This window comes from Ovis canadensis, chromosome 20, assembly GCF_042477335.2.
Source record: "Ovis canadensis isolate MfBH-ARS-UI-01 breed Bighorn chromosome 20, ARS-UI_OviCan_v2, whole genome shotgun sequence".
NCBI lineage: Eukaryota > Metazoa > Chordata > Mammalia > Artiodactyla > Bovidae > Ovis > Ovis canadensis.
In genome coordinates this window covers 43397118-43409051 of record NC_091264.1, presented here as the reverse complement: position 1 = coordinate 43409051, position 11934 = coordinate 43397118, and the positions used below count along the sequence as shown (strand labels likewise).

The 11934-nt window shown below is 45.6% G+C and overlaps 1 protein-coding gene and 1 non-coding gene across 2 annotated transcripts; one reads left to right on the top strand and one right to left on the bottom strand.

Annotated features, from left to right (window-relative positions):
* LOC138425158 (olfactory receptor 2H1-like) lies at positions 1-7064 on the top strand. The gene is given in 4 exon segments (XM_069562766.1): positions 1-36; positions 4550-4648; positions 6094-6490; positions 6493-7064. Coding segments are annotated over 4 exon segments (1104 nt in total).
* LOC138426079 (U6 spliceosomal RNA) lies at positions 1286-1391 on the bottom strand. Its single transcript, XR_011251506.1, has one exon. It is a non-coding gene; the product is annotated as a U6 spliceosomal RNA (small nuclear RNA).
* Positions 7065-11934: the final 4870 nt, after the last annotated feature.

Here is an 11934-nt window from a genome sequence, read left to right as displayed (position 1 = left end):
ATGGAAAAGGAAGAAGTAGAGAACTTTAAAAAGCAGGCAAGGACTTCCCTCATGGTTCAGTGGTTAAGAAACCACCTGCCAATGCAGGAGATAGGGGTCTGATCCCTGGTCCTGGAAGATCCCATATGCCCAAGCAGCACAACCAGAGAGTAGCTCCCACTGGCTGCAACTGGAAAGAGCCCTAGCATAGCAACAAAGACCCAGCACCCCAAAAATAAAATTAACTGATTAATTTTTAAAAATAAAATAAACATGGCATCCTGGGACTTCTCTGATGGTCCCGAGGTTGAGAATCCACCTTCCAATGCAGGGGATGTGGGTTCAATCCCTGATCAGGGAATTAAAAGCCCACGTGCTATGAAACCCTGGCATCACAACTAGAGAGAAGCCTGCCCATGGCAACTAAGACCTCAGGCAGAGCAAAAAAATTAAAATGGAATCTTGAATTGCTGAATTAGAGGCTTGAAAGGACTATCTGGAAGCCTGGGGGGACTCTCTGCAGGTGGTGGAAAGGAGAGATCACTTAGTTAGCCCTATGGACAGAATCGGTGGGTGACCTTTTTACCTCCCACAGGGATGACTGTTGCTGGCCCATCTCCTCTAGACATTTCCCCAGGGGAATATCTACTAATTGCCTGTAAACTGTGAGGCCTCAGGGTCTTAGCAGAGTAATGAGTGCTACCTCTCCATGGGATAGGAGTCCTGGGACCCCTCCCTCCACCACCACACCAGTGTCACTCCTTAACTTCCCTTGCCACAAAAACAGGCTAACAGCTCTTGCAGACAGAGGGAGAACATTCTTTTGCCATTTCACTCCCAAGGAGCTCCACAGCATAGATAACTCTGACCTCCACTCCACTGCCCTCACCGTCCCTCCAGAGATGCTCCGGGCTGTGGTAGGGGTGCAGTCCCTGCAACCCACCACATGAGTGTGTGCTAAGTCACTTCAGGCTTGTCTGACTTTGTGTGACCCTATGGACTGTAGCCTGCCCTGCTCCTCTCTCCATGGGATTCTCCAGGCAAAAATACTGGAGTGGGTTGCCATTCCCTCTTCCAGGGGATCTTCCCAACCCAAGAATCGAACCCTCATCTGATTCTTTATCACTAGCGCCAGCAAGGGAGCCCCTCAACCCACTGTGCTGTGCTTAGTCACTCAGTCATGTTCGACTTTTTAGTACCCCATGGACGGTAGCCCCCTAGTCTCATCTATCCATGGGGATTCTCCAGGCAAGAATACTGGAGTGGGTTCTACAACCCACTACTTAGTTTCAAATATCAGCTTACTAACTACATTGTCTGGGTAAAGTTGTTTAAACATTCTTGAGCAGGGGCCATGCTGATCTTCTCTGTATCATTCTGATGTTAGTATATGTGCTGCCCAGAGGGAGCACAAGCTATTTAAATATTCTTAGTTTCAATTTTCTCGTCTTACTTAGCGACTAAACCACCACCACCACCACCAAAAGGAAGATAACACACAGAACTGTGGTAAAGACAATCAGAGACGTGCTGGCAAAGGTTTAACAACCAGCTTGGCTATGGGGAGACACAGCCCTAAACTGAAGTGTTGCCAGTTTCCATTATGTAAATATGGCTGCCATGGCTGATTCAAGCTACCAACAGTTTAGCATGTGTCTCACAAAATTCCTGAAAATTTAACAATCAAGAGCTGCTGTTGCTGCTGCTAAGTCGCTACAGCCGTGTCCGACTCTGTGCGACCCCATAGATAGCAGCCGACCAGGCTTCCCCGTCCCTAGGATTCTCCAGGAAAGAACACCGGAGTGGGTTGCCATTTCCTTCTCTAATGCATGAAAGTGAAAAGTGAACGTTAAGTCGCTCAGTCGTGTCTGACTTTTAGCGACCCCATGGACTGCAGCCCACCAGGCTCCTCCGTCCATGGGATTTTCCAGGGAAGAGTACTGGGGTGGGGTGCCATCTCCTTCTCCGAACCATCAAGAGCTAGTACGAGTCAACTGCAACATATCATGTGTGCCTACGCTTAGAAAAGTGCCTAGCAGTTAAGCATTAGCGATCTGTATTGTGACTAGAGACCTACTGCCCATTCAAGGATGTCCATTCCTCTTTACTCTAGGTTTTCCCCTTGATGTCCAAAAGAAGGCTAGGCACCAGTTAAGAGTTTTGTTATCACTGGCAGCAAAAGAGATTTTTATCTGATTGAAGGTAAGTGAAAAGCTTGTTCTCCTTTGAGGCATGAGTTTTCACATTACACATGTCCTCAACAGCTTCAAACTAAAACAGGGACTAGAATCCCAGCCCAGAAACTAACTGGCTGGTTGACCTTAGCCAAGTTACTTAACGTCTCCAAAACTGTTCCCTTCTTGGTAAATGTGGGATAATAACATCATATTGCAGCGTTACTATGAGAACCAGGTGTTCAAAGAGTTGATGGGCACCAAGCTTGATTCATAGGGAGCATTTAACAAATGTTGTGGCTAATAGCAAGAGCAGGTACTGATCACTGGATTATGTAAAACTCCTTTTAATGGACCCGCCAACCCCTGCCCTGGCTCCTAGCACAAGGCTGGTACTTTGGGGGCGCAAACTGAATCAATGTATAAGCTGAAGAATAAATGTGTCAGAGGGAAAGGGACTAGGAGAAAGATGCTAAATGAAAATAAAAGTTGAAAAGACAGCTCAAAGGAGAGAAAAAAGAGAGACTCACTAAGAAAGATCTCACTTAAAGAAACTCAGAAATAAAGCAGAGGAAGAAAGGGAGTGAAATGGCAAAAGAATGAGAAAGTTAGAAATGCAAAAAAAAAAAAAGATTAGGATGATAGTTGGTGAATTAAAAAAATAGTTGATTCTTAATTAAGGGAACGAGGGCTTTTATAGTAAAGAAAATAAAGGAGGTGATGACTGCTCAAGGGGCCTGGGATTTCTTTTTCGGGAGATGAAACATTCTGGAACTGATAATGCTGGTTGCACAATTTACGAATATACTGAAAACTGCCGGGGGCCAGCGTGAGGAATTCCGCCCATGGCAAAGGTCATGAGGAAGGAGGCTTGGCATACGCAAAGGCGTGATCAAGCCTCAGGAAACCCCCTGTTCCCGAGCATCTAAACCCAAAGCCAGAGTCTGTTTTATGCTCTCACCTACACCTCTGACGTTACGGGGGGCTCTCCCCCATAACCGTTTCTCTCTGAGAAGGAGTAAACGTGCAGCTCCAAGGCAATAAAGGTTCTTGGGCGTGACAAGAGTGTTTCAGCTTACGGACTCCTCTGAAGGTTATCTAGCCCGCCTGTATAGGTTTGTCCGGCCACATGTGATTGTTTACAGCCTCCCAACCTGAGAGGCACGAGATGTTTTAGACTTACTAAAGGCAAAATCTTTTGGGGAGTTAGAAATTATTAGTATAGTTGGTTAGGAATTATATTGATGAAGGGTCTCTTCATCTGTTGTGTCAATAATTGCTGCTGATTCCCTGCTCTGGGTGGGACAAGGATGTCTCAGGTCAAACCTCTCTGCTGACAGACTAGCTTATGTGACAGGATTATCCTTACTGCTGCCACTAGGCACATGATTGTTTACTACCTCTCAACCATAAACAGCACAGAGAGTTTTGGAGTATTTTGAGAGTCTTAATTAGCATAGGGCTTTTTCTTCTTGTTGAGTCAATGATTGCCGCCAGGCCTCCATATCCTTAGGCACTTGGGATTATATTAATCAATGTATTTGGAGTATAGCAAAGGAAATATAGTAGTTTTTGATGTTAGCAATACTAGACTTTTTGAGTTAATGGATTTTCTCTTTTGTAATAGATCACTGTACTTTGTTATAAATCACTGTGTCCTTGCTATGTAAGAATGTAACTTTATCATATTTTAAGACTAAATAGATCTTAAGAGGAGCATTGGTGAAAGGATTTTCATTTGTTGGGCTGATGTTTGCTGCTAAATCTCCATGTTCCCTACCCTTATAATGAATATAACTAGCATATAGGAAGAAATAAGTATTAACCTTTAAGCATATAGGAGAAATAAGTATTAACCTTTAAGACTAATCATGTTAACCTTGGGTTAAATAAATTCCTTTCTTGATTGTAACTCACTACACCCTCACCCTATAGGAATGTAACTTTATTTGGAGGGTGGTGCCTGGTTTAAGAAAAAACACCCTTGGAAGAAATAAGTTTTTTGGTTATCAGAAAGAAAGGATCATAAAATGTCAGCAGGTCTCACTCATGGCCAGAAGATGATGTACCTTTTTTTATACATTTGTGTGAAGCACCTGATTTTGATAAAGGTCAGGACTGCTGACCCCTGCGTGACTCTGTATTCATCCCTATGTGTAACAAAAGGTATATAAGCAAACCCAAAAATAAAGAAATCGGATCAGTTTCCGGAAAGACTGATTCCCCCATGTCGCTTCTTCCTTGCTCCCGTTTTTCTGGCTGAATTCTCTTCTGGAGCATGGATGCTATTCCACGTAATCCAAGTTATTCAGCCTCCTTTTCTCCACTAATCTTCCTACTACACTATCCATTCCTAATCTCTCTATATCTGTGATTAAATATGTATTTTTCCAAAGACGCCGACTCTGTCCCCACCTTCGAATCACCCTGGATCCACCGGGGCTGGACCCCGGCAGAAAACCATTAGGTTATGCACTTTAAAGGGTGAATTTATGGTGTGTCAAACATATCTTCAAAAAGGAAAACAAAGTCACATTTAAAATTCAAAATGTTAAAAACAAATTCAAAATGGTGGTTACACTTTCAGGAATGGGCAATTGAGCAGTCAGGGAGGGGCCCCTAGGAGCTTCTAAGATACTTGAGACATAGATTCAGTCCAGGCTGGCACATATACCAGGGTTGACTTTATTACTCATTAGACTATAGAGATATGCTTTGCTTACACTTTCATTTGCGTATATAACAATCTGAAAGTACTTTAAAATATATCCTATAAAGGAGAAAAGAACAATGGGAGAAAAAGAAAGAACAAACCAAGAAAGATACAAAAGCAGAACTTTCTGGCCAGAAGGGCATGCAATAGAGCTTAAACACAGATGGGGATTTTGTGACGGGAGATGTTCAGGCCACTCTAGAGCTGCAGGGCACTTTTGCCACCTGCCACCATCCCCCAGCGGCCTTCTGAAGGTCTTGTAAGACCAGAGAACCCTGAATCCTTGTCTCTCAACTGCCAGAGTGGCTGCAGCCTCCACCCCATTCCTGAGCTGACCTTCTATACCCCAGTACTTCTCTATTTATTTTCTTTCATCCAGTTACCTCCTCTAGGAAGCTTTCTCTGATACACCTACCCAAGTTGGTCCTTCATCTTCCTGACTTTTTCTCTAATTCACTCAGTATGTTGGTATTCCTGACCTTTATCTTGGAGTCTTTGACAATGTTCCCAAGATCTCCTCCATGATTTTAGTGTGCACGGGACCACCTCACCTCCTGCCTGTAGGCTTCCCAAGGCAGAGACAGCACGTGGATCAGCACGCCAGCCAGGACTGTTGGTTCTGTGACTCAGGCAAGCAAACTGATCTGCCATTAGACACAAAGGGAAAACCTGTCTCATAGATAAACATTCCATCTCTGATAAGCTGCTTTGCAAATCAACAAGCATAAAACCCACAGACTATAAATAAGTAGCTCTAAAAATTCATCAGAACAATAGAGAAATGATCAAATCTACAGACTCCATTTACAATGAGAAAATGTATTCAAAGTATATACCTTGCTATTTCTTCCAACAAATACATAAGGAAAAAGACCACACTTAGAATAGTGCTCTGAAAATAGCAGCACTCCCTAAATGCATGTTGGGTGAACTAATTAATCCATGCTTTACACCAGCCCCCTTTAAACTGAACCAGTGAATCTGAGACCAGTGTGAGTCTCCATCTGTCTTCTGCACATTCATAGCTTCCTCACTCTCACTGGACCACATTTGACCAGCAGGAGCAGGGGAAGAGAAGGCGCTGCTGGATGCTGATGTGCTGGGAAACAGGCTGAGTGAGTGACGACAGAAGAGAACTGCCCACCTGGTGTGACCTGACAAGCACCCAGGCTGAGTTCTTATAAGACAGGTGGGAACACACAGCTCAGACAGCCCTCATCCCTCTAGGTCTGGACAGGAACAGGCCACGGTCAACCACAGCTCCCGGTGGGCTTCTTCCTTCTGGGCTTCTCTGAACACCCAGGGCTTGAAAGAAACCTCTTCGTGGTTGTCTCGATCTCTTACCCCCTGACTCTGGTGGGCAACACACTCATCATCCTGCTGTCCGTGCTGGACCCCAGGCTCCACTCCCCAATGTACTTCTTCCTCTCCAACCTCTCCTTCCTGGACCTCTGCTTCACCACAAGCTGTGTCCTGCAGATGCTGGTCCACCTCTGGGCCCCAAGAAAGACCATCAGCTTCCTTGGCTGCTCTGTCCAGCTCTTCATCTTCCTGTTCCTGGAGACCACGGAGTGTGTCCTCCTGACCATGATGGCCTTTGACCGCTACGTGGCTGTCTACCAGCCCTCCACTATGTCACCATCATCCACCCCTGCCTGTGCCGGCAGCTGGCGGCCGTGGCCTGGGTCTTTGGGCTGGTGGAGTCAGTAGTCCAGACACCACCAACCCTCCATCTGCCTTTCTGCCGCCACCGGCGAGTGGATGATTTTGTGTGTGAGGTCCCAGCTCTAATTCGCCTCTCCTGTGGAGACACCACCTACAATGAGATCCAGATGGCTGTTGGCAGTGTCTTCATCTTGGTTATGCCTCTCAGCCTCATCCTTATCTCTTACGGTGCCATTGCCCGGGCAGTGCTGAGGATTAACTCTGCCGTAGCATGGAGGAAGGCTCTGGGGACTTGCTCCTCCCACCTCATTGTGGTCACCCTCTTCTACAGCTTGGTCATTACTGTCTACCTCCAGCCCAAAAATCCCTACACCCAGAAGAGGAGCAAGGTCTTCGGTCTCTTCTATGCAGTGGACACCCCTTTACTTAATCCCTTCATATACACCCTGAGGAACAAGGAGGTCAAGAGGACGCTCAGGAGGTTGTTGGGGAAGGGTGTGGACTCCAGGGACAGCCAAGGGAGAGCAGCCTGATGTGCTGGAAAAGCAAGAACAGCTTCTCAGTGGTTTTGCCAGGAAGTCTGTGTCCACATAACTCTGCTCTCCTCACACCCATCATACCACAGAAATGGATGGCAGCCCCCTCTGTGTGCGTGCAAGTGAGTGTGGGTGTGTGACACAGAGAGATGCCTCAGATGGATGACAGCCCCTGTGTGTGTGCATGCAAGTGTGAATGTGTATGTGTGACACAGAGAGAGACACACAGAGAGAAACAAAAACTGCAAATGTGTTAAATGGAGTTATGTAGCCCTATATGAAACATAGGAATCAAATTTAATATTTTCCCTATTTTGTGCTTCACACAAAATGTTGATCTCCCCAACTTTACCATTTCTATTTCTAACTCACCTCCCTGTCACATTGTCACTATTTCTTCACCTCCACTTCTAATTTCTACTGTAGTTTCTTTAGTTCTCCCTTAAGTTTTTTCCATTTCCCTATGTGTCTCAGAGGTTAAAGCGTCTGCCTGCAATGTGGGAGATGTGGGTTCAATTCCTGGGTCGGGAAGATCCCCTGGAGAAGGAAATGGCCACCCACTCCAGTATTCTTCCCTGGAGAACCCCATGGACGGAGGAGCCTGGTGGGCTATAGTCCACGGGGTCGCAAAAAGTCGGACACAACTGAGCGACTTCACTTTTCTTTCATGTGTCTATTTAACTCAGATGACCATTATATCTACTACTACAGGCAGGAATCCCTCAGAAGAAATGGAGTAGCCATCACAGTCAACTAAAGAGTCTGAAATGCAGTATTTGTATGCAATCTCAAAAATGACAGAATGATCTCTGTTCGTCTCCAAGGCAAACCATTCAATATCACAGTTATCCAAGTATATGCCCCAACCAGTAACGCTGAAGAAACTGAAGTTGAACGGTTTTATGAAAACCTACAAGACCTTTTCGAACTAACACCCAAAAAAGATGTCCTTTTCATTATAGGGGACTGGAATGCAAAAGTAGGAAGTCAAGAAACACCTGGAGTAACAGGCAAATTTGGCCTTGGAATGTGGAATGAAGCAGGGCAAAGACTAATAGAGTTTTGTCAAGAAAATGCACTGGTCATAGCAAACACCCTCTTCCAACAACACAAGAGAAGACTACACATGGACATCACCAGATGGTCAACACCGAAATCAGATTGATTATATTCTTTGCAGCCAAAGATGGAAAAGCTCTATACAGTCAGCAAAAACAAGACCAGGAGCTGACTGTGGCTCAGATCATGAACTCCTTATCACCAAATTCAGACTGAAATTGAAGAAAGTAGGGAAAACCGCTAGACCATTTGGGTATGACCTAAATCAAATCCCTTATGATTATACAGTGGAAGTGAGAAATAGATTCAAGGGACTCGATCTGATAGATAGAGTGCCTGATGAACTATGGAATGAGGTTCATGACCTTGCACAGGAGACAGGGATCAAGATGATCCCCATGGAAAAGAAATGCAAAAAAAGCAAAATGGCTGTCTGGGGAGGCCTTACAGATGGCTGTGAAAAGAAGAGAAGCGAAAAACAAAAGAGAAAAGGAAAGATATAAGCATCTGAATGCAGAGTTCCAAAGAATAGCAAGAAGAAATAAGAAAGCCTTCTTCAGCGATCAATGCAAAGAAATAGAGGAAAACAACAGAATGGGAAAGACTAGAGATCTCTTCAAGAAAATTAGAGATACCAAGGGAACATTTCATGCACAGATGGGCTCGATAAAGAACAGAAATGCTCTGGACCTAACAGTAGCAGAAGATATTAAGAAGAGGTGGCAAGAATACACGGAACAACTATACAAAAAAGATCTTCACGACCCAGATAACCATGATGATGTGATCACTAATCTAGAGCCAGACATCTTGGAATGTGAAGTCAAGTGGGCCTTAGAAAGCATCACTACGAACAAAGCTAGTGGAGGTGATGGAATTCCAGTTGAGCTGTTTTAAATCCTGAAAGATGATGCTGTGAAAGTGCTGCACTCAATATGCCAGTGAATTTGGAAAACTCAGCAGTGGCCACAGGACTGGAAAAGGTCAGTTTTCATTCCAATCCCAAAGAAAGGCAATGCCAAAGAATGCTCAGACTACCACACAATTGCACTCATCTCATATGCTAGTAAAGTAATGCTCAAAATTCTCCAAGCCAGGCTTCAGCAATACATGAACTGTAAACTTCCAGATGTTCAAGCTGGTTTTAGAAAAAGCAGAGGAACCAGAGATCAAATTGCCAACATCTGCTGGATCATGGAAAAAGCAAAAGAGTTCCAGAAAAGCATCTATTTCGGCTTTATTGACTATGCCAAAGCCTTTGACTGGGTGAATCACAATAAACTGTGGAAAATTCTGAAAGAGATGGGAATACCAGACCACCTAACCTGCCTTTTGAGAAATCTGTATGCAGGTCAGCAATGGAAAGAAACTGGAAGATGGGAAGATCATGGGAGATTATGGTATCAAAAAGGGCCATTTACTCTTTCTGACATACCCCTGCATTGGTGGGGGACCATCCTGCAGATGGAGTGATAGCGGAAGACAAAGATTTGGGATGGACTGGGGAGGAAGACTGGAATATTTCTAACTGATTAATTCCTTCAATCTGCTGTTGCTGCTGCTGCTGCTGCTGCTAAGTCGCTTCAGTCGTTTCTGACTCTGTGCGACCCCATAGAAGGCAGCCCACCAGGCTCCCTCATCCCTGGGATTCTCCAGGCAAGAACACTGGAGTGGGTTGCCATTTCCTTCTCCAATGCATGAAAGTGAAAAGTGAAAGTCAAGTCGCTCAGTCGTGTCCGACTTTTCGCGACCCCAGGGACTGCAGCCTACCAGGCTCTTCTGCCCATGGGATTTTCCAGGCAAGAGTACTGGAGTGGGGTCCTTCATTCTAGCATGATTGAATAATTGGCAAAATTGCATATATTTGATATGCTAGAATATATTAGTATTTGAAGACCTATTAGAGATGACATTCAAAGCCAGGTGCGTTTCATCCTGTCTTAGTTCTGTCTTATTCATAGAAAAACTCCTATTTCCTTTCCCAATCAACAAGATAGAACACTATACGTTGTGATCCATGTTCTTCTCATTAGTGTGTTGCATCTATATTTAGCTCAGTGCTCCTTCTCGCATATGATTCAATAATCATTGAGTCAAACTGACACTCTGCCTGTAGACAAGAGTGAAATGACTTATTAGGAAGTCATTTATTTACTGTGATGTAATGTTAATAAATAATTTAGGAAAATTAAACTACTTCCCCTCTCCTTATTTAAAGCTGTTTGTTATGAAGTGAAACTTGGCACCATGCCCCGTCTTACTCTCTGTTTCCCAGTCTTATTTCTGGGGATAATGGTGGTCATGGTAAGATATTTGGGGATCTAAAGATTTTATGCCTCTAGTGGGGGCTCCTTGGGAATAGATATACTTTAGGTGGGAAAAAAACTTTCAGAAAAGCGAGTGAGTGTTAGAGCAGTCTCTGGCCTGCCTGCCTGAGGCTGTCGGGACTTCTCTGGTGTGGATGTGGGGGCAGGGGTTGATTTCTGGGTTCACCCCGACACTCTGCCCACAGACTGGCTAGTGGAGCTTGTCCCTCTCCATGTCCTCTACCCCCTCCCTTCCTTTCTGCCTCCATCTCATTTCTCCCTCGTGATCACCTGTATGTTTCCTCACAACCTGAAACATGCCACCCTCTTTCCCACCAGTCTCTTCTTAATAACTGTCTCAAGAACCACCTCTGGTAGAAGTGTTTATGAACGTAACCCCACTCAGCACAAAGCACCCTTATACATGTTGCTCATTACAATTATGAGTGAAGTGCTCTGGGGTGGGCACTATTTAACTTGGTAGAAGGGTGTTTGGTTGTACTGACGCCCTGCAATGAGAGACCAGAGCTGTTCTTTTTTTCGGATGGAATCTCCTACAGGGCTGAGAATGATTTGATTGTCACTTAGGGATATGTCTGATGGCAGACACCATGGGATCTTCCATGGTCTCTTCCACTAGACTGGGATAGTCACACATCTCTTTTTACCTGGGAGATATAGTACCCCCGAAGATGGGAAAGACCCTCCCAATATCACAGTTTTTTTCCATCAGATTAGGAGAAAGGTCAAGGGCCAATGCTTCCTCACTAAACTTAACACAGATAAAGGACATGGGGATTTTACCTACAGCATGTGAACCTTTCCTGATGGGAGGAGGGGACCTCCTCATTAACCACGGGCTCCTTAGGGACAAATTGTGCAGATTCTTGTAGAGAAGTGAGCAGCCTGAAGGCTAAAGTCTTTACACCGGACATTCCCATCCTTGGGCCCCGGGTAACATTCCCCTCCTTCCCTCCCTGACTGACTCACTCCCCAAGTCCCTCAGGAACCTCCTCACTGCCTCCTTCACTTCCTTATTCCTGAGGGTGGAGAGGAGTGGGTTGAGGGCGGGGTGCGTGACAGTGTAAAAAAGAGAAATGAACTTGCCTGCCACTGGTTGTAGCTGTGCATGGGTTGCAGGTAGCTGCAGAGGAGGGATCCACAGAACAGTCAGATGGCTCTCAGGGGGGACCCACAGGTGCCCACCGCTTTCCTGCGGCTGCCTCTGGCCCTCATGCCACAACAGCATGGGCCGTGCTGCCAGGTAGGCCAGGATCACAGCAGAGGGCACGAGCAGCCACATGATCCAGAGCCAGCATTGCCTGGGGGACACACTCAGCCAAGCCCAGAGCCAGCGATGCGCAGAGCTGCACCAGGCACCCAGCCGGCTCCAGCCTCAGCACCCGACCGCGCAGGATGGCCAGCAGGGGAGGCACCACACTCGTGGTGAAGCGCACATCCACCAGGGCCAGGTGGCAGAGGAAGCAGTACATGGCCACTCA